At 32.8% G+C, this 23,996-nt stretch overlaps 1 protein-coding gene across 6 annotated transcripts in view; it reads left to right on the top strand.

Annotated features, from left to right (window-relative positions):
* The window catches only part of C3G (C3G guanyl-nucleotide exchange factor), a 42,226-nt gene that overhangs the window by 12,001 nt on the left and 6,229 nt on the right, over positions 1-23,996 (top strand). For 3 of the 6 annotated variants that reach the window (XM_090119585.1, XM_090119581.1, XM_090119583.1), the window contains 20 exons: positions 4,823-4,991; positions 6,824-6,932; positions 7,418-7,526; positions 7,662-7,976; positions 8,314-8,455; positions 8,744-8,824; positions 11,352-11,482; positions 11,596-11,674; positions 11,915-12,022; positions 12,584-12,691; positions 13,559-13,669; positions 14,007-14,104; positions 15,081-15,201; positions 15,422-15,526; positions 15,716-15,815; positions 16,158-16,253; positions 16,453-16,560; positions 16,829-17,024; positions 17,319-17,330; positions 18,020-18,179. In XM_090119585.1, coding sequence (XP_089975711.1) covers positions 4,823-4,991; positions 6,824-6,932; positions 7,418-7,526; positions 7,662-7,976; positions 8,314-8,455; positions 8,744-8,824; positions 11,352-11,482; positions 11,596-11,674; positions 11,915-12,022; positions 12,584-12,691; positions 13,559-13,669; positions 14,007-14,104; positions 15,081-15,201; positions 15,422-15,526; positions 15,716-15,815; positions 16,158-16,253; positions 16,453-16,560; positions 16,829-17,024; positions 17,319-17,330; positions 18,020-18,179 — 2,458 coding nt within the window. Of the gene's footprint in view, positions 1-1,035; positions 1,272-4,822; positions 4,992-6,823; positions 6,933-7,417; positions 7,527-7,661; positions 7,977-8,313; positions 8,456-8,743; positions 8,825-11,351; positions 11,483-11,595; positions 11,675-11,914; positions 12,023-12,583; positions 12,692-13,558; positions 13,670-14,006; positions 14,105-15,080; positions 15,202-15,421; positions 15,527-15,715; positions 15,816-16,157; positions 16,254-16,452; positions 16,561-16,828; positions 17,025-17,318; positions 17,331-18,019; positions 18,180-23,996 lie in introns of those variants that run through there. The other 3 variants (XM_090119586.1, XM_090119584.1, XM_090119582.1) reach the window with 3 other exon arrangements.

The raw sequence follows: 23,996 nt of genomic DNA, 5'->3' as shown, positions 1-23,996 counted from the left end.
ATATCCGGAAGCTTATTTTTTAATATATTTAGATCAAAACTTCTGTTTTATAGTTTGCTAAGGTCATGCGTTGATTACTATACCTATTTATATCCTACACGCGTATCAAATTTTAATTACTACACGAAATTAGACGGAAGGTCACGTTAGAAATTGTTAGTTTACCATAAAAACGGAAGTAATGGTTGTCTATTTCTTCCTTGTAAAAGTGTTTGTGTTGCAGTGTGGAAATGCACATAATAGGCTGGCTAATATTGTATAATAAGACGTAAGAGACGCGGGAACTTACTATTGTACCCATTGTTACAATAATGTTAAGGCCGATTGAAAAAATCTCCTGTTTCGTCTTATTTACTCAATAGTTGTTAGCCCTATAAAAAGTAGACTTAGCGAAGAAATTTTTTGTACTCCGTGGTCCGTGGTCGTGGTCTGGTTTTGTATATCGTACATTTTGTTTTTTTTTTATTCCTGGAAATTAGCACTCCTAATTTCTGTAATCAAACTAGCCCGTAAAGCAAAATTGGTAGTTTAAAAAGTTAGTTTAAAAGTTTGAAGTTTAAAATTGGAAGTTGGAATGAAATCATGGTCAAAGTTTACAGTAGAGACTTGATTAATCGTGCTATATTTTGTTGTCACTAATCATTTGAATGGTTGAGCCTCTGGATAATCGATCCTAGGACGAAAAAATCGCTTAAAATATATCAAGTAGGTACTATCCAATACACCTGCAGAAATTGTTTTCAATTATAACAATTAAATAATTAAAAAAAGTATAACACATAATATGATTAAATTGAAGATTCTTCTGTGTTATGAAATTAAATGAAATGAAATGATTTATTTTGCAAGAAATGTGGAAGATTTACAGATGTTACATCTTAAAAGTAATCGTAATGTTAATGTGTAACGTCTGTCGGGTTCGGAGTTGGTGTGAAGAGTGCAGGATCATGTTTATGATGTGTATAAGTATGACGCACTAGAGGCCAGGAAGCGGGCATGACCTGGCGTCCGTCCGGCGCGGGACGGTGCGAGTGTCCTCAGTAGCCTGTCTCAGACTCAGTCGTCACGCGCCGTGGTTTGGGCGCGTCCTGCTGTCGCCTTCGCGTATTATTTATAACTCGCGCGTCATCAGTGATAAACTTGTGTTTACTTGTATACTCATCTCCGATATTATATAGGAATACTATTACACCAACTCCGATCCTGCCAGACGATAAACATAAATAATGCCAAAGTTCACATTTTACGATCAACTTTAGACTTCGTTGCAGGTACGATTCTGTGCTATTGTTTAAAGATTTAAGGAAAATAAATGTAGTATGATTAACTTTGCCTTGTATTTATTATATTTGTACGTTTTATGTTTTAATTAAACTTCATAGCTATTGGATTATTTGCAGCTTTCGGATCTTTAAATAGAAAGTTTTCAATGAGCCCACAAACGATTTTTTGTGGGCATTCGTTACCTAATAATTCGTATTACATCACTTACTGATGTACAAGAACGTATAAGGCATGGGCTTGATATGTCGACTATTGGCTCTCCTTACGTCATTGGAATTTCTTGTGAATATCAAAGTTCGTACTGAAACAAATTTATTAATTTGGTTTCTTGAAAAACATGTCCATTATTGTCTCTGTTACTCCTTTAATTACCCAATAAAGCTATTTTCTGGTTTCCTTGGATGGTATTATCTTAGAGCTACCACATTTGGAACATTACGTCACTTGTTTACATATTAATTCAGCACTCCTAAAGGCCTTGGTCTGAACGTTTCTTATAATTGATATTTTATTAGCTATAGGCCAGTGGAAATTAACATTAAATTCGCAAAGCACGATGTAGATTTGAATTTTTGGTATGTTGTTTGGATCAGTTAGGGTGATGTAAATCCCAATTTGCAACTTCGAAAAAGTTGTGCTCGCTGCGCACCACGTGATAAACTGCGAAAATTTTGGACTTTTTTCACTTTTTGCTCTAAAAGTCATAAACTATGCGTTTCCGAGAAGTATGATTCAGTACATAAATTAAGGTTATTAAATTTGCAACAATTTAAGCCTAACCGCAGCTCTCTAAACCTTATAACGACTAAACTGTGGCCATTCGAAGATGGTTAATTTTTCCGGAAATATTGAAATTTTTAGTTTTGCTCCCGTTTGAAGCAAAATATTGGCAAAAACCGCTCGTTCTATGAGAAGTTCGTATAATAAAGTTGTAGTGCATTTAATTTTCTTTCATAAGAGCATAGAACAAAGTCTGTGAGACAAATATTTCACACACAATATCTGAAAAACAAAAAGAAGGTAGAAATAGATTTTTAAAGAATTGAAACTGAGAGCATATAAAATCATAAAAAGAATAATACTTTTTCATTTGCAGGATAGGTAATTAACGAAATTACAAAATTTGGGAAAGTAGGAAAAAAGATTATACGCAAATAATAAACTGCGAAAATTTTGGACTTTTTTCACTTTTTGCTCTAAAAGTCATAAACTATGCGTTTCCGACAAGTATCATTCAGTACATAAATTAAGGTTATTAAATTTGCAACAATTTAAGCCTAATTAAAGCTCTCTAAATCTTATAGCGACTAAACTGTGGCCATTCGAAGATGGTTCATTTTTCCCGAAATATTGAAATTTTTAGTTTTGCTCCCGTTTGAAGCAAAATATTGGCAAAAACCGCTCGTTCTATGAGAAGGTCGTATAATAAAGTTGTAGTGCATTTAATTTTCTTTCATTAGAGCATAGAACAAAGTCTGTGAGACAAATAGTTCACTCACAATATCTGAAAAACAAAAAGAAGGTAGAAATAGATTTTTAAAGAATTGAAACTGAGGGCATATAAAATCATAAAAAGGATAATACTTTTTCATTTGCAGTATAGGTCATTAACAAAATTACAAAGCTAATTAAATTCGCAACAATTTAAGCTAAACCGCAGCTCTCTAAACCTTATAATAACTAAGCTGTGGCCTTTCAAAGATAGTCAGTTTTTCCCGAAAATTTCAAATTTTTAGTTTTGCTCCCGTTTGAACCAAAATATTGGCAAAAACCGCTCGTTCTATGAGAAAGTCGTATAATAAAGTTGTAGTGCATTTAATTTTCTTTCATTAGAGCATAGAACAAAGTCTGTGAGACAAATAGTTCACTCACAATATCTGAAAAACAAAAAGAAGGTAGAAATAGATTTTTAAAGAATTGAAACTGAGGGCATATAAAATCATAAAAAGGATAATACTTTTTCATTTGCAGGATAGGTAATTAACAAAATTAAATTTTCTACAACTTTATTTTATGACCTTCTCATAGAACGAGCGGTTTTGCCAATATTTTGGTTCAAACGGGAGCAAAACTAAAAATTTGAAAATTTCGGGAAAAACTGACTATCTTTGAAAGGCCACAGCTTAGTTGTTATAAGATTTAGAGAGCTGCGGTTAGGCTTAAATTGTTGCAAATTTAATTATCTTTGTAATTTTGTTAATTACCTATCCTGCAAATGAAAAAGTATTATCCTTTTTATGATTTTATATGCCTTCAGTTTCAATTCTTTAAAAATCTATTTCTACCTTCTTTTTGTTTTTCAGATATTGTGAGTGAACTATTTGTCTCACAGACTTTGTTCTATGCTCTTATGAAAGAAAATTAAATGCACTACAACTTTATTATACGAACTTCTCATAGAACGAGCGGTTTTTGCCAATATTTTGCTTCAAACGGGAGCAAAACTAAAAATTTCAATATTTCCGGAAAAATGAACCATCTTCGAATGGCCACAGTTTAGTCGTTATAAGGTTTAGAGAGCTGCGGTTAGGCTTAAATTGTTGCAAATTTAATAACCTTAATTTATGTAATGAATCATACTTGTCGGAAACGCATAGTTTATGACTTTTAGAGCAAAAAGTGAAAAAAGTCCAAAATTTTCGCAGTTTATCACGTGGTGCGCAGCGAGCACAACTTTTTCGAAGTTGCAAATTGGGATTTACATCACCCTAACTGATCCAAACAACATACCAAAAATTCAAATCTACATCGTGCTTTGTGAATTTAGGGTTTTTTAGTGTCGATTTCTACTGGCCTACTAGGTTCTTATTGAATGCCATTTAAATCAGTTAAAATGTTTATATATTGATATATAAATTCAACAAAAACAATAATGAAGGCACGTTTTTAAGTGACCATGTATCATAATTAATATGCTGTCAATGACCTTGCTTAATATACCTTTGTAGGTCAATGTTCACACAGCATGTTCTTATGTGCAAATTATCAAGGGCTTCATCTCCACCATCTCATGAATAATAATGATCGAGATGAAGTAAAAATAATAATAATAGAAAAATAAAAATAGATGGTTTTCCTGGACTTCCCTTTCTTTAAGTTCGGTCCGAAAATTTTTGTTGTGCCCTACACTTGTCACGTAGGGTTATAAAAAATAGGTGTTGACCGATTCTCAGATCTACCCAATAGACACACAAAATTTCATCAATCAATCCAGCAATCGTTCCAGCCGCTTCGGAATTTGGAAACTGACATTGTGACACGATAATTTTATATAAGTATACATGTATACAGATTAGAGAAGAAGTTTTGCTTTAAGCACATTACATTTTCCATGTATATTCATTGTTTTGTCGATTTCTTAATTTATTCAGTGGATTGATACACGATTCATAAAAGCTTAAAAATTAGAATTTTATTGATAGCATGTAGTGTACAGAATCAGAACTGAATACCTAAAGGGCTGAATATGTGTTGAGCAAATGCCATTTACGTTGTGTGACTAGAGTTGAAGTGTGAGCTTAGGTGTTCTTTGTTGCAGACAACGACGCTTGTGCTGAAGGAGGGTCAGGTCACAGAGGGTCCTTGCGCGGCGCTAACAAGCTCGCGAGGCGCGCGCGCTCTTTCAAGGACGATCTACTTGAGCGTATCTCCAACATGCGTTCGCCCGCGCAGGCTCCCCATCCGCCGCATCTCTCATCAAATATCAGGTCAGCTGAACATTATCAAACGCGTCCGTTTGTGATAACGCACCACTATTTTACTACATTCGTTTGTTCGGAGGTTTTTAATTACACTTGTCGGTTGTCATACAATTAGGTCATATCGAGTTTTGTAGTTTTGTGTGTGTACAATTTGTAGGTATTTTGTATGTACTTCATTTGTAAGTCATTTAGTTAATTAAAAAATATCAATTGAAAGTAAATGTTATACTACATTTAATGCACTTCTACATATGTTAATTTGAAACAACTATTCAGAAGTCATATTTGTAGTAATTAGTTAATTAGCTAACTAATTAGTATATAATTATTTTGGTTGGTATTTCACGCGATCTTATCTATTCGCGTTGTATACATAGCGATGAAATCTACAACTCAGCTATATTGTCCCTTATCTAAATTGATAAATATACTTGCATACATAACTCTACTATCTCACTGGCAGCAACTCAAGAAAGTGTCATTCCATTTTAACAGTTTTATCTCTGCTTCTACGCCGAAAACAATAGTTTTGTGTTTTAACGTTACGTAATAATAAATTAGTTAATAGGCAGTAATTTGTGTTTATTAATAGTGAATATATTTGCGAATTCCGTACTTTTCATATTTGATCGCATAAAATGTGGCAGTGATTATGAGTCAGAGGCGACACGAACAGTCGCGCGCATTAATGACATTGTTAACTGAAATCTCATTAGTTCAGTGCGTGCAATGTTAAATGATTACATTTTAATGTCCACAACCAGGCTCGCGGTCGTGAGATCTTCTTTTATTCGTTGTACAGTATGCATAAGTGAAGTGTAAAGTAATTTAGTGGGGAAATTAGGAGCAGCAGTTAGTTTTTTCGTCGTAAATGTCGAACAGAGTGAAATCTCCAGTTGGTGACTGGATTAATAAACGTACGAATAAACTTCATCGTCGCCTCGCGTACAATGGAAAACGGTAACTGTTCAATAAAACATTGAATAATTTATTTGGGCGATAGGTAGCTGGCAGCTGACTCGTAAAGTAAACAATGGAAGGCTCGGTATGAGTATGCCGTTTGAATTTTTTTTGCGATTGTGTTTTGTACAATATTAAGTATATTCATGTGTTTAAATAAAATTGTAGTAATGTGACACCAATGTTTTTAAAACGTTGTCGTTGTTTTTTTCCTAATATTCAATATCTCGGATATGGAAAAGACAGAAAATATTTACCTAGTTGAAATATGGCGAATATTTAAATTTTTGATCACAGAAAAATTTTATACTAAATTATTTTAATAAATTTATTTAATCAGTATTAAATATCTGACACGATTAGAGCATTTAATTGAATATTTTTTTTTGCAATAATTTAAATTTTATTGAACGAATAAATTTTAGTTTTGACTCTATATATAAATTTGTATGAGTATAGTGTTAGTTCAACCGGGACTCAGTTGAATATCATATATAACTTAGCTTTGTTATTTGCGCGACAATGTCTCGCATACTAAGTGCTTCCTTTCGCAATACTAAACATTCCATTCAGCAGCACACTCGAGTGATAATTTTATGTAATGGCCCTACTTAATTATTTTTTATTGAATTGCCCAATCCTTAATTGTGAACGTTGTACTGTCGCGTAATAAAACATTGTGAAAGTGGTAAGTCATATGACAGGGGTTAAGTTAAATAGAGCTCCATCAAAATGTATAAAAATATCTGCATATATTAGTTACTTCACATGTATATTTTGAGAAGTTATATTTAAATACATCTATAAATATTAACAGGCACGAAATTTCTCCGAAAATGTATGTTACGAATCAATAGTTATGAAGATGTTAATTTTAGATCACATTCCCCGCTTAGTCCGAAGCTTCGGAATATGGGGACAAAGTCGAATACACCGGAAGACAATGAAACCACTCCTGCCAAAGAACTCGAACGGCTAGTCAAAGAGGTGAGACATACTTAATATCTATAACAAAATCCATTAGCACAACCCATTACACACAGTTGAATGAAAAACCACAGCCCAGACTAATTATTGAGTTGAGTCAAAAGGCAACATATTAATTTTTATGTTATGAAGTTAACTATTTAAACGAGCATAACTAAGGCGTTCATGTGTGTTTGGTGTTATTTGTCTATTAGTCTAAGCAGGAAAATAGTTATGTACTTAAATATAGTTAACTCGTAGACTAACCTTGACAATAAACACATTTTTAATTTCAACCACATTTATTTTTTGTGTCTCTAAACATGGCTATAAATAATTGTATAATTGAATCCGTTGATTGAACGCCTAAGTGCACATTTGTACTATACTCTATCTATTATAATAAAGTAATAATAACGTCAAGGCATTCAAGTGTGTAATAGGTCAATAGTTGCATTCAGTCAATAGTACCAATGATCGTTAATTTGGTATTTACTTGTTTACAGGTCAGATTTGGCCTAAAACATTTCTCAGATGTCATCACAAAGAGGAAATTGGAAATGTTGCCGGATAACGGAACGATCGTGTTCGAGTCGATTGCTAACATACACAAGGGTAATGGCCCTTTGACACTTTGTTGACATTTTCATATACTTAATTATAAAATTAATTATTTTTTTCAAGATTCACCAAATTCTCTTATGTAGTTGAAATATTTTTTCTTATCTAACGTTCATGGTCCGTTTGCAGCGATAAAGCCGTACTGCAGTCGATCGCCACCTCTCATGAGTGCGGTGAAGCGGCTATGTACAGCTTTAGCCATGTTGATCAGGCTCTGCGACGAGGTCACCGTGGTTAGCCTCAGAGCGGACACAGACGAGTCTGAAACAGAGACTTCCACAGCAGCATTGTCGCCAGAGCATGTGAATTCCATAGTGAAGGGATTGAAGTCAGCGGTAGAAGAGGTGGCGAGTTTAGCGCAACAGTATATGACGAGGCCGGCGTTGTCGCCGCGCCCGGCGCTGGTGTCTCCAAGGGCTTCGACACAGAGGAACTCTTTGCCTGGTATGTTGGTTATGTATCCAGTGCAGTTTGATTTGATATTGTACTTTTAAATAGGACTATTTTTATACATGATGATGATTGTTTTTTACTTTAGTTTTTATAGGTTGTGACTTGTGACTATAATTTGAATACTTAATTTCCTGAAAGAAATTAGGGCTAAATTGCAAAGAATATTTTTTTTTCATCATATCTCCTTAAGAAAATAAGATTAATTTTATCGCTTTAAATATGATTAACTGCTGAACAAACCTTGAAAGAGATACACTGTAATCTCATTAGAGCAAAGCATTTATATGGAATCTTATGTTAAAAATAATATACATATTTTTTGTTGCAGATATACCCCTAACCCCAAAAGAACGGTCTCTCTTAACAGGGGAACCAGGAAATGAAGCGAGTGGTGTGAGAGCGTCGCATTCCTCAGAGTCGATATTAGATGCTCCAGACTCACCCCCGCCAAAACCTGCTAGACCTAATAGGTATGCAGATAATAAATAAAAAACAATTCGTCTAGATGAAACTATAATTTTGTACACTCTAGCTCTAAAATTAATCGATGATTTATGAACGTGAAAGTTATTTTTAATTTGCTTATGTAATGCTATTAGTATAAAGTGAGACTAGCTATGTTACCTAAAATGCAAATAATCGCTTCGGAAGTAATATGTATTATATATTGACAACCTTGATCACATAACCATAAATTAAATTATTTGCAATGTTATTAAAAATCAGGTTTCGAAGTAAAGTGAAAGTTTGTTTTGCAGGAAAATCGAGTTGGCCCCACCTCTTCCGCCTAAGCGCAAGTCTGCTAACGACAACTCTCTGCTCGGGGTTTCGATAGACAGGTAAATGGAATTAATCAACTTTTTATATAATTCGCCTTTCCACAAGAAATTATAAAATTATACAGGAATCTCTTTGCTCATAAGCCACTGTAATGTACACGTCTGTCTATAAAAGACTTTCCTAAGCCGAGATTAATTGCGAAAGTTGTTCGCAACAAGTTGTTCCTGTTTTGTGCCCGACTTAATAAATTGCTGCAAAGTTTTTATATTAAACGTCTTTACATTGACAGTGGGATATGATTCACGGGAAATCTTGAGATTGTTAATCATCTAGTTACAGCTAAATGAAGTAAATTTTATTTTTTGTCACGGTTCAAATTATACACTATGCTTACATAAAAATTGAAGTGAGACTGTTGAAATGTTTTTGTAGGTATTTTTGAAGTGAAAACTTCTTTAGCGGCGTTGGGTATAAAATCTTAAACTCGTGTCAGGACACGTGACCTGATCGAAAAAGCGTAAGACGGATGTTTTTTTTTTAGCCCTTATATTCCATGCGTAAGACGGATACCATCCCAAAATATCAAACATGCTGAACGTTAATAATCAATTTTTCACTTCTGCCGGCACTCCCGGAGTGCAACCCGGCTTTTTTTTATATTAATTCCTTTTTACGATGATTTTTAAGTTTTGTAATAACTGCAATGTTATTCGATCTTATAATATATTACTTACTTAGAAAAAAATGGCGTATAAGCAGTTAGACTCACTTTACGATTGACATTAATTAATAATAGTATATGAATGGTTGATCATGTGCAAAAACAGCAACTTTACCTCATGTTATCCATTTACGCAAATATAATTTCCAATAATGCGTCTATGATAATACATATTATTGCAATTATTTCATTAGTCACCTTATATTAATTACCGAGGCGGTATTAGTGTTAACATTTAAAGGTTTCAAGCGTGCTTTTGCCTATTTTGTTAGACTGAATGAATTAGAATGCTAAAACAATTTGTATTTGATTATATTATAGTCATGCAAAAATATCATTATATTTAACATTGACGCAGCGTTTTATAAAAAATATTGTTATGATTCAATTGTCATGCACGTGGAGTTTATGTTTATGAATCATTTATGCTCTATTTTATCTCGTCTTTGTCGTCTCGACGATGCATCTATGATTAATATTTAACCCTTAACACGGCAAGCCCTGATATAATGTACCCAGATATGACCTGAATTGGTTTTAGTGATAGTTATTGATTAAAAAATACTATAGTAGAGAAGAAAATAAAACAAATTTTCTGTAAGTAGGTTTTTCAGTATGTCCGTTAAAACGGCCTTTGCCAAGAACCCCGTCTTCATTGTTGTCTCAAAAAACGGACAACGCTGTCATACAGCTTATAAAATAAGAATGAAAAAAAATAAAATTCACTTAATATAACACAATTGAAAACAATTTCAAGTAGCATTTTATTGTTTTATTGTATCTCAGTATTTTCACTATCTATTATAACAAAAAATTCTTCAATTTTAACTAAATACCTAAAAATGATAATTGAGCTCTCTCGAGCTCAATCACACTATTTAGTTGTGTGGAATGTTAAATAACATTAATTATTTCGTGTCGAGCAACCTTTGGTTTCATTTAATACAAATAATAATGGTTTTTCTAAAATGTAAAGTGATATTTGGCCGATGATTAGGACATTTAGACGAAATGCATGTGGAGGTCGAGGAACTCCCGGTTCTATTGTAGACCCAACAGATTTAACTGGTCTTAGATTATATTCGTCATTTTGAACTTAATTAAAAATAATTCTACATATAATTAAAGACTCTAAAGCAAGAAAATCCCATAAAAGTGATATTTTATTAAAGTACGAATCATGGCAACGTCCGTTTCTTGGGACATGCCAATGGGTTCTTAGTTACCTGTATCTACGGCACTGTCCCAAAAAACGGACCAGCTATATTTCGAATATTTTGTCATAGAATTATTTGAATATTTCATCATATTTAGAGCAAAAACAACAGTTTATCTCACCTGAAAGTTAAATCAATAGCAATCAAACATGGAAACTATTTCATTAAAGCTATTATTGACCAGAAACACAAACCATAACTTATTCCGGGAATCCCTAAATTCAACAGTCATCTAGCACACGAATCAAATGTTCTCTATAATTTGCATGTAGGAGAAAAATAAAGGATTGTTATCGTACTTTCTCCAACGTAGTCAATTTTCTAGATTTTTTGGAACGTTCAAGATTTACACGGCAATAAGTACATGTACTAAAAAAGTGACAGAAAAGCTTTAAGGGTTAATACCACTAGTTACCTGAGGGTAGATATTAATTATTTTTCGGAATCGCGGGGCATAGCTACTATTTATATAGAATATATTTTCATTTTATAAAAATCCGTGCAGTGGTTTTCGTGCGAAAGAGACAAACACAACTATAAATTCTTACAAACTATCGCGTACTAATAGGAATCACATCGTTTAATGATTTGCAACGCTATAAAAACTCAACTAAAACTCTTGGATACATTTTTAAATTGCCATTTCAGATTATCTCTGCAGTCCCATAGCAGTGGATCGCAAGACTCGATGCTCAATGTGTCCAACGACGAGGACAGGAATGCGCACGATTCTATGAACCATGAAGTTTTTATTACCCCACCCAGTTCAGATTTAGTTGGTATGTGAAATTAGTTTATGAGCACTCGTAACTATTTTAATTATAGAAAATTTTGTTGCGGTAAATAATTTTCCTGGAAAATTGCAAATTTACAAATATTAATATTTTTCCAGGTATTTGTAATTGTAATAATATGAATGAAATGAGGACTTCGGTGGAATCACACTTGAGCAACGCACACTCTCACAATCGGTAAGTTATTTTTAAGTATTGTTGTTTATCACTCACATACTCCAAAAAGTGTAACAGTGAAACACACTTAACACATTTTCGTATGTCAAATGGCATTTTATACTAGTTCTTACTATTTGTTTTGCCACTTTTTAAACTATTACTTATTTGTTAATTTCAGTATTTTTACTCTTGTTGAAAAATAGTTCCGCATGTCGTAGTTTTATTTTTTTGTTTAACTTATTTGTATGCACGGTCCAGATTTTCAAACGAGTCCGGCTTCGTGTCCGTGGGCCACTCGGAGATGTCAACGGAGCACAGCTTCACATCCACCTTCTCATCACACCACTATTCTAGTCATGCAGACAGGTGACATATTATATGAGACTGATTTACACCTTACGAGTTTTATGGTTTACACCTTACGAGATTGTTTTACACCTTATAGATGACATTGTTCTTTGACGCGCATCGAAATGCACTTAAAAAGTGAAAAGTGAAAACAATTTTTTTTAAACGATTTTTTTTAAGTTCATTCAGCTGCGCCTTTTCTTTAATGTTGAAAGTATTGGCTGTTTTGTCTTAATTCTGTAACTTTAATTTTTTATATCACGTTATAACTTTGATTGTTCTTTAGTTATTATGTGTTTAAAAAAACTGTGTTTAGTTTTTATGAATACAGCATACACACTTATATTATAAAAACCTGAAAAAAAAAATTAAAATGTAGAGTACTCAATGTTTGCTGTATTCCTAAAAATAACATTTTTAATACATGCATGCACATTTTAAAACTCAATACACATACTCATTTGTCACTGTTTATTCGTGTTAAATTTTTGTAGTGATCACACTTCATGAACATCATTTAAATCAGTTTCCCTTCAGGTTGTTTGTTCTTCATGCTTGTTGTTTTGATATTGTTTGCAGTACTTTTGAAAGTACAGAGTTTGTGAGCGAAGTGAAGTGCACAATGCAAAGTGTTGAGAGCCGCATGAATATAATCAGTATGAACAGTGTAACTACACAAAATACAAAGTGAGTGTCCGGAGTGTTTGTTTCTATTGCATGCTTTATGTTTTGGATTTTGTACTAAATACGAATTATAAGTTTCTACTGGAAAAGCATAGAATCCTTTAATTTTGTTTATCTTTCCAATCTTAAATTTATAACATTTTATGTTGCATTACAAACATACAAACAACTATATGTAATCCATAATATGTGATCTTGTCAGCAAATAAACTTCTAAGATGTTACGAACCTTTTAAACGTAAAAAATACGTTATGTATGTTTACATAACACAAAGTTTTACTTTCTCTCCAGTAATAGAAATTTCGAGTTAATTAATCACACATTTGATTGCAGCACAGATACATTCATAGCTACAAATTGCGATGACCTTATGAGATCAAAATATAAAATTCAATTTTTTTTAAAGTATGTATTATGAAAACATAAGTAACGATTACATACGATAATCACAAGAAGTCATAAAAACCGAATTCACGCATACATTAACCTCCTTCTCGTGGAACAACATAAATATAATGATATAATGTTTTGTTCTACTTACGCCGGCTATTTGCCGACACGGTAAATAAAGTGAGATTATAAGATACATTGTGTCATTGTTCATAACAACATTATATGATTTATTGCAGACGCACTTTTTATATGCTCGTCTCACTACATTTCGTTGTTAGTAAATTTGCAAGAATAGAAAATCAATGCAATCGAAGTTTTTATGGTATTGAATTAAAATTAAAAATTACTCGGAGAGAAACTTTACTCTCATAACCACGATGTAATACCGAAATAAATATTAATTAGCATAAACTTACATATCATCACTGCTCCGTATGTATGTTTTATGTAAATTAATTATGCGTTATCTGCATTAGATTGGAGAGTATAACGTCAGATGAAAATGAGACGCCGCCCGAGTTGCCGGTGAAGACGCGTCGCAACATCCGCGCCGATGTGCAGCAACACTTCCCAAATGTTGAAATCAGGTGTGTTGTCGTTTTTCTTTCATTATATACGCATTAAGATTGCATCCGTTGCACTCTACTTATTTTCAAGGATTTGTTTTTATTTTGCTTGGGGTGGATGTAATTTGTTGAATTCGTCTGTAACTTTGTGCAAGTAGAAGTCCAACAAGCAGATATATATGTATACATAACGATATATTTGAAAAAGTTGTAATTCTTTATATCCCGTAAATTACACTATTCACGTGTTGTACACACCTTTTATCTTTATTCTTTTCATATGTATAGATAAATGAAAAAATTAATTAAATTATCGAAACAATGTGTATATTATTAATATATTTCATTTATTTTTCAGGAAAAGCCCACCATTCTCGCTACACGAGGCACGGCCCCACACACTGGCAGAGCACAACCACCAACGACCTCCGCCATTGCCACTCAAGAAAAAACACAGTCAGTCTTTTATTTTCTATTTTACAATTTTATATGGGCTCTCATCTTGTGAAAGTCTCGACAAGTTGCGTCTCATGGGCTTGTAAAAATATATAGCTTTTAATATTAGTTCTAACATAACTGAGAATATTATGTAATTATAAGGTTTAACAATAATTGATTAATTGAAGAAATTAAGAAAATGTTAACATCATCTAAAGCAAGGCCTACTCCTTTACTCACTTTAACTGATCTAATGGAATTTAATACATTGCACATATTGTGATATTATCACAGTTTACCTTACTAAACTAAAATGTATATTTTTAAATTTTTATTTTCTGTTTCTTGTCCTTGTCCTCTCTTCAAAACCTTCCTAATAAATACTGTATTTTATATTCCACAATTTTCGAGTAAATAGAAAAGGTATTTACTAGTCATCAAATGCTTACAACTCACTCAATTTATTGAAATTTTATTGTGATATGGATTCTGGTGGGGTGTCCTTGTATAGGGTATAACTGTGTACATAAGAATGGTAAATGTTTTGGGGAATTTAATGGCATGTTTGTCTGTTATGTCGGTGCGGCGCTGCAGTGTTTCAAAGCGTCGCATACAGCGGTGAGTGGATCTATGCATGTTATCAGACAATTAGCTAACGTTACTAAGCAGAATCTTCAGATGTTCGCAGATCCACTCCAAGTAATCGACGTGTTGGAGATTCATTTACATGTGCTTCTAGCTTTAACGACACATTTCATTACATAATTATCGTCCAGCTTGCTTCCTACATAAGTTACGCTTTGTGTCCGTTAACGTCGACGAGTTTCGCGTAGTTTTATCACGACCGATTGGTGTTTTCTCGTGTTCAATAGCGCTTAATTTCGGTTTTGCTGTCTCACATGTCGTATAGAAGCACATTTTCGCCTTTGTTCTAACTTGATGTAAGGTTGATTTTTGTTTATAGTGTAGTAACTTAGTTGTTGTATGTGTGCAGTTATGGCTTATATGGAGATGTTCGGGAACTGCAGTCACACGATCAACGCTCACCCGCAGATAAATGCAGAAGCGCCACCAGATATGTTCAGGCATTCTATACACACGTATAATTTGACTAGGTAAGTTTTAGCGAATATTTATTATTTACTTTATTATGATGTCATTAAATATTTCCAACTATGTACTTGTTTTTATAATTATTTTTGTCAATATAAAGAAGGACTTAAAAAATTATTGATGATTAATTCTAGTCCTTACGTTCGTTATTTACTTGCATTTCGTAATGACATTTTAATTGCAGTTTTATTATTGACTCTAAGAAAAATTTCCCATTTTTAGTGCGCAACATACAAGTGCTGGCAGTATTAGTGTGGGTCACCACCAGGTGCAACGCTCACTGGCCTCGTCGGTAACAGTGCAGCATTTAAGCACACCCCCTCTCAGGTTTGTAACACTCCAATTCGTTATTATTATCGTCTAGTAACCAGTTTAATAACCGTATTAATTGCAATATTGATTGATAATCGATGAATGCGAAATGTTGTGTTGTGATTCATTTTGTACATGGAATGTTTGTAGATTTTAATTAAATGTTTTCTTCAAATGATATCTATAACTAATGTGTCTTTGTAGTGGTTCCGAAGACAGCGTCAGTATGAAGACGTCGAATCGTACTAGTCCACTGCCTATCGAACCGCCTGCGCTACCACCAAAGATGAATAAAAATAAACAGGTATATCTTTTATTTACAAACTTAAGGTCACAGAATGATTAAAATATTTACACAAGGAAAGATTTAATATAAACGAAAGATAGTATGACAATTTTTATGGGTGGTATAATTACACTTAAAATTTAACCTTGAATTTAATTTATCTGTGAAGTGATGTTTTCTTTATAGTCTAATAGCTGTGCTCCGCTACTGCTGGTCGTAGCGTGAATTTTTCAAATCGGACCAGTAGTTCCTGAGATTAGCGCGTTGAAACAAACAAATTCTTCAGCTATATAATATGAGTATAGATTTAAAAAGAGTACATTTAAGATTTTTTAATATTCCATTGATTTTTATTTACAGATATCAAATTATTCGAGCAACGAATTACTGCCCCCACCTTCACCGCGGCCGTCTTCGCATAACAGTTCGACAGATGAATCACTGTTGAATAATGTGGTATGTTTATCCTTTTTAAATCAATATTTTCATGACATACAATATAAATAGAAAACATGGTTAAAGGACATGTATTTTTTCTGTAAAAATTTTAATGAATGGCAATAGAAAATATGTTATTTTGATCAATATTAACAGCGAAAAACTTGTTTTATTTTGAAGATTTTTTATATATTTTATCATTATTGAATATTTACAGAGCACAGAAGAGATGTACGTAAGCGTATCATCGCCAGGCAAGTTTCCGCTTGATGATGATGAGCTGGACCGGCTCGTTCAACCCGCACCTTCGCCTGTTCCTTCACAGGTAATAAATAGGGACTGAACCTAATATTTTTTCCAGTTATTATATTATATTCAGACATAAGTAAGGCAATTTATCGAGTCATATGTGATATTCAAATTAATAACGTCTTATGTTTGTCACAATGTAGATGGCATCCCATTTATTATACTTAAATACATTATTGGTGCTATATTTCTAAAATATAATGATATAGAAATATAACACCAAACGATATAGTTCAAGGTCAATTTTGTTTACCCATTATTCTTATTATTTAAACAAATTACAGAGAAGTGAAAGCAGTACAGAGCCAATACAATCCGAAACGGAGAAAAGCGCCCCGGCAGTGTCTGACTCGGAAGATATCGTTTTGCAAACCGATGTTAGTTCTTGGCTCTTATTGAAGGGGCCCAATAAAGAAGGCGTCGAAGTACGGGGCGGACACCCAGATGCGCTTATTGTACTCGCCACTAAGGCTACCAAAGGTAAATATATTGCAAATTAGTAAATATAATGATATGATATTTTATTAATATATCTTTTGATTGAGAAATGGGTTTACAATTTCTTATCAATTATATTCATTTAAAAGCATGTACATAATATATTGAATCAGATTTTATCATCTTTATCACATTCATTAATTTTCTTAGTCATTTTATAAATATTCTACTCGTACACATTGTATTTGTCTTTGGATATGGGTTCATCATTAACTGTGTAGGCTTAAATATACGAATCACTCTAACCATTGTAACTTTCATGCTCTCACTTTCCAGAAACGGACGAGTGTAAGTGAAATCATTGTTTGAGTTGGGACTGACAGAGACACTGGTTGTTTACTAAAACTATTTTAGCTTTGTAGTTGCTTGGGTTTTATTATTTCGCAAATCGACGTTTGACGCTTCTAGCTGACATTTGATACAATTCTCATTAGAGATCAGATAAGATCAAAATAACATAAACTAATAGACTACTGCATCCTCTGAATGCTTCTTAACAGAGTTTTATTTAATTAAAATTTTAACAAGGAATGTGTTTTTTTAGCATGTAGCATTTACAATTTGGTGTATATATTATAAATATTATAATGCACTTATGCTTTGCAATGTGATACTTAATATACGGCTAATCAGTATCACATGCTTGTGTTAAAAATAAAAGTGTCGTCTTTTGCGATGTACTAAAGATTATAGACAAACAATAAGCCACACCAATTCTTTCTCATGAAAATTCTTTATTAAAATTCTATATTCATTTGTAGATAACGTATTTTAATGACGAATCATTCTGTTCAATAAAATCCTTATTTATGAAGTAAAAGTTGTGTCGAAATGTCAAATGTCGAATATGTCGAAAACATCTTAAACTTGTTATTGTGTTGTGGCATTTTCTGGCTTGTGGCATTCAGCAAAACACCAATACATCGCTAAAGACGCTACCGCATCGGCTTATACAGTACGCTCGTATATACATACAGATTTCGCGTACCAAGAGGCGTTCCTGGCGACGTACCGCACGTGGGTGCCGCCGGGCGAGCTGGTGGCGCGGCTGGTGCGGCGCGCGCACCACTTCCGCCCGCGCCCGCACGAGCTGCGCTCCACGCTCGGGCTGCTCACGCGCGTCGTGGCCGATCTCACGTGAGTGCCGCTGGTTTAGTCACAGAATACATAATAGTAGCTAAACGCTACAGAACGGACACTCTCCGCCTCCCGCCAAAATTAAACACTTGCCTCACCCCGCACGATCAGTAAAAAAATGATTGCCGAATTGTTGAAGCTGTTCTCGAGTTTAACTCTTATCACACATTATCACAGTTAGCATCACATTTAGTGATTCATGTTTATTTAAGGTGATTCCTACGATCTGTTCCCAGCCAATGTCCCGCTAGATGGCGCTGAATTCTACATTTCTAGTTTATTTGAGTTTTTGCGTAATTGGAAAAGATTAAGGTCGTAGGAATAGTCATGGCGGTTACTGAATATTATATTTTATTGAAATATGTCATATCATTGCCTTAAAGTCCACCCAATTCGGTAAAAAAATGCATTATAACATCTGTCATTGCATACAGGGTCGTTTACACACACAGACGTATACAAAAATGATAAAGATTTAAGTCTAGATGGCGTGAATGTAAAACAAGTAGGATTGTTATAAAAATAAAAGTTATATTTGTTGGCGTAAACTATTTTGTTGTAATTTTGGGAAATAAATAATGTCAAAATTGATTACAATAAAACGCAGTTTTATTTTATTACATTACACTATTGTTTTTTTTTATCAAAACATGTATTTGAAGTAGCATATACCTATGATATAATATTATGCTAAGAATAATTATTCATACAACAACAAATCTAAAACACTATTTACTATGGAAAAAAACCAGGAAGGTGAAAAAGATATTTACGATTTCGACGCACTCGACTTTTAGTAAAATATAGTAGGTAAAAATTAAACAACGGTAATGTAAATTCTAAACAAACTACTACCAAAATACAATTAGAACAAAAATCATTTGACTTGTTTATTTCACCCAGAGGCCAGAGGCGGCTCGTGACAAAATTGTATAGGTGTTCACTTGAAATAAAACAACGAAAATACAATAGCGTTCGGGATGATTTATTACAAAAAAATGAGCACCACATTTTATAAATGTCTATAACACTAAAAATTACAAAGTACAGGCTATTTCAAAACGAATTCAATGACTAGGTATCAATAATTAGTAAATCACCGAATTTGCATTCGCGAGCGTAGGTATCCATAGTGTTTGTCACTGACGGTCACTGACCTCTATAACTTATAGTTATAGAGGTCAGTGGTGTTTGTTTGTATTTGAGTAGTTAGTAGCATATTATATTCTGAATTTCTGATCCATGCCTATTCACTCAAAACTAATAACACTAATGATTTGTAACAGTAAATTATTTCAATAGGTAGGTATTTGAACATTTCCCAACAAGACGTAAGAATAATTATTCGTAGGTATACAAGATACAATAACAAATCTAATACACTATTTATTATTTTATTATTTACTAGCGGTCCGCCCCGGCTTCGCCCGTGGTACATGTTTACGTTTTCTCTCCATAAGAAGTAATAGCTAGAGAGCTAGCGCAAAGCTACCTGTATGTATTTGACCAGACCTGGATTTTTGTGTGTTGATTCCCCTATACCTACTATACATGAGATGAGGAGTCACTAAGCCCAGAGTGGTGGACGGGGCGCGCGCTTAGGTAAGACAGGTGGAAATTTTTGGCGAACTTTGAAACCATTTGACCACGTCTGCCATTTTGATATTTGAAAATAGATTATTATTACTATCGGAAAATAACAATGGCAGACCATTATCACGCGGATAACATTCTGGCAGACACTTATGAAAGTGCTGAAAAAAATACAATTTTGAAAGTATTTGACCAGATCTGCCATTCATATATTTTATTTATTAGGGTCTTAAAAACTTATTTTCGAAACGGCAGACATTTTCATTGCGTACAGACTTCAGCAGACAACAAAACTTTACAGACTTCAGCAGTCAACAAGACTTAGCTTCTACATGGTCAGATGTTATATGTATTACGTTCCCTGACCTTACATCAATGATTTACTTTATTAATGTTTTTATGGTCATTTACATTTAATTTTGAAAACTATGGAATAAAATTTATAAATTTGATGATACAAAACTAAATATACATTTGTAAAGAATCTCAAATATAAAGTTGTGTTGCAAATAACAAATCATCATTTAAATATTTAGTTTATTTCTTTATTTAAGAAACAATTAACAATTACAAAACAACATAAAAAAACACGCATGCATTTATTGAAATGTTCATTCATCATCACTATCGTATGGCGTTGTGTGACTCGTCTTCATAATCCATTGAATCGGATTCTGTAAAAGTAAAACGTAAATTATATAATAAAAGAAATGAGTCATTATAAACTTACCTAGTAAGGCAATGCCTTTGATGTCGCACGATGCCGCCGCGCCGCCAGTGTAGGTACTTCTGCTGCTACATGAAAATATGCTAGGGTTGCAACAAATGGGAAATAAAACAATTGTGATTATTACTATTATGATGTAATCATTTATTCATATTATGTACATTCAAAACAATTGCTATTATTAAATCTGATGTAATTATTTTTTCATAAATATATAATTATTATTAATTACATAATATATTGCACTGTGAAATATTTACGTATCACTTTATTTTTGATGTTCTTAATTGTCTTTTATAAAATTTAAGTGACGCATTCGCATTGGGATCAACAATCCGATAAGAAAAGAATGGAGACAACATATACATAGCTTTGATTTCAATTCTACAGATACAAAATATACAATCTATCTAAAATGATACAACGGATGTTTCCTGCGTTTTCTCGTCAAAATACCGAAACAACGTAATTATTGTATAGTAGTTGGGCGTGAAAGTAAAAAAACAAATGAAAAGTGTTTTCCATATGATTATTTATTAAATTTACGCGATTAAGAATAATTTCAACGATACAATTTAGTAACCGAGAATTCAGAGGATTAAAGAAAATACCTGCCTGATCATTTTATCAAACTCTAAAAGAATTATGGTTATTTCGCATCACTCGGTTTATTAGTTTGGTAATAATTATTAAAGGTAGTTACAACCCTAGCCATTGAGTCGAACGGTAGGCAACACAATATCGACTTTGTGCGGGTACATATGGTACATTTCTTCTTGCTGTGAAGCGTAACACATTTTGCGATTCATTTATATATATATACTAGCGGTCCGCCCCGGCTTCGCCCGTGGTACATAATATTTACGTTTTCTCTACATAAAAACCATCCTCGTACTTCAAGGAATATAATAAAAAAAGAATGATCGAAATCGGTTCAGCCGTTCTCGAGTTATGCGCTTACCAACACATTTTGCGATTCATTTTTATATATAAGAAGATAAGATTATGTGAAAATAACCAGGAAGGTGAAAAACATATTTACGAAAACATAGTAACATAATATGGCTGTCGCTACAATAATTATATTTCAATTTTATCTTTTTATACCTAGTAGAACTGGCCGACGAATAAAAAAAATCGTATTAGAATAAATACAATAAATTACGGAACAAAAAAAGGATTGTAACTGAATTAGGTATGTTTGTTTCTGGGCGCACCGTTTTCGACGACGCGACGCGCGACGTAAGCGTATAGGTATAGGTACCTACTTTGCTAAAACAAACTAATAAAATTGTGTGTCTGTCTGAAAATTCGGAAAAGCATATTTTGCAAGTTTGTAATTACTTTGATAGTTTACCGATTTATAATATGTAATTGTAAAATTTGTAATTGTATAATATATAATTTGCAATGTGGTGAAATTTCATAAAAATCACGGGCCAATTTTTTGTTTTGAATCCCACCGAAAATATAATTGCGTTATTAGAATAATTAATTACTATACCTACCCACGATCAATTATTACAATATAGTCTCAAATGCATACTAGAGAAATATTGCAATTTGATTCAATTAAAATGCATAGCATACAAAAATAAATTCACAACACAAGAAATTCCGCGCGCAAATCATAGCGCGTGTCAATGAAATCAAGAATGTTTTATATCAAGCCGACGCGGACGACGACGCGACGCCGAACAAAAGTACCTACGACGGACGACCACGCTTCGAGTTGCCAAACAACATGAGTAATAAATTGTTTACAAAAAAAACAAGTTTTCTATTTTTCTGTATGAGTAGACAGAACTTCAAAACGCCACCTGCTACGGTTTATATTATGAACGATTGTTATAAAAATACAAGTTATATTTGTTGGTGTAAACTATTTTATTGATCAATAATTTTGGAATTTAAAATTGTCAACATTGATTACAATAAAACGCAGTTTTATTTTATTACACTATTGTTTTTTTTATCAAAACATGTATTTGAAGTACCATATAATATTATGCTGATCCAAGCATTTTCACTCAAAACTTATATCACTAATGATTTGTAAAAGTAAATTATTTCAATATACATTTCATAACCAACATGTAAGAATAATTATTATTATTCCTACCTACAACAACAAACCTAAAACACTATTTACTATGGGAAAATAACCAGGAAGGTGAAAAACATATTATTATTTACGATTTCGACGCACTCGACTTTTAGTAAAATATAGTAGGTAAACATAATATTATGGTTTTGATTTTTGCTACTAGTATAAGAAAACTGCGTGTTCAAACTACTTGTTTGTCTGTCTGAAAATTCGGAAGTACTTTGGTAGTTTACCGATTTATAATAATATTGTATATATCGTTGTTTAAAAAATATTCAAACACAATAAAATATGATATACTGATTTATCACTGGTTTCAGTGATGAACTGATGAGTCAATTATAGCCACTATACTTTCGTCATACGTGTGTATGATTGATGTGATTTGCAACGTGGTGATATTTCAGAAAAATCACGGGTCAAATTGTCCCACCGAAAATATAACTGCGTTATAAGAATAACTATACCTACGATAAATTATACATAATACAATATAGTCTCAAATGCATACTAGTGAAATATTTTATTTGAATCAATAAAATAAAAAAAAAAAATAAAAAATAATAATAATACAAAAATAAATTCACAACACAAGAAAATCCGCGCGCAAATCATAGCGCGTGACAATGAAATCAAGAACTTTCGAGCCGACGCGGACGACGAAGGAGCCTAACAAAAGTACCTACAATCATAGGCGGCTCGTGACAAAATTGTATGGCCGTGTTCACTTGAAATAAAACAACGAAAATAGGTACCTACAATAGCGTTAGCAGTACAAAAAAAATGAGCACCACATTATAAATGTCTATTTATACACTAAAAATTATAGAGTATTTCAAAACGAATTCAATTATTATTTAGCAATAATTAGAAAATCCCCGAATTTGCATTCGTGATCGTATTCATAGTGTTTGTCTACACTAATATTATAAAGAGGAAAACTTTGTTTGTTTGTTTGATTGTAATGAATAGGCTCATAAACTACTGGACATTTTACCAATGTTTGCAAGTTTGTGATTACTTTGATAGTTTACCGATTTATAATAATTGTATACTTATATCATTGTTTAAAAATATTCAAACACAATATGATATAGGTACTGATTTATCACTGGTTTCAGTGATGAACTGATGAGTCAATGTTAGCCACAATACTAATCACTTTCGTCATACATGTGTATGAACTATGATTGATGTGATTTGCAATGTGGTGAAATTTCATAAAAATCACGGGCCAATTTTTTGTTTTGAATCCCACCGAAAATACATATATTACTAATTGCGTTATTAGAATAATTAATTACTATACCCACGATCAATTATTACAATTTACAATATAGTCTCAAATGCATACTAGAGAAACATTGCAATTTGAATCAATTAAAATGCA

The sequence above is a fragment of the Colias eurytheme genome, chromosome 3 (assembly GCF_061535395.1).
Source record: "Colias eurytheme isolate Ceu_HAF_F1 chromosome 3, ilColEury1 Martin Lab GWU primary, whole genome shotgun sequence".
NCBI classification, from domain to species: domain Eukaryota; kingdom Metazoa; phylum Arthropoda; class Insecta; order Lepidoptera; family Pieridae; genus Colias; species Colias eurytheme.
Note: the sequence above shows the minus strand (reverse complement) of the source record. Positions and strands in the feature narration are given on the sequence as shown.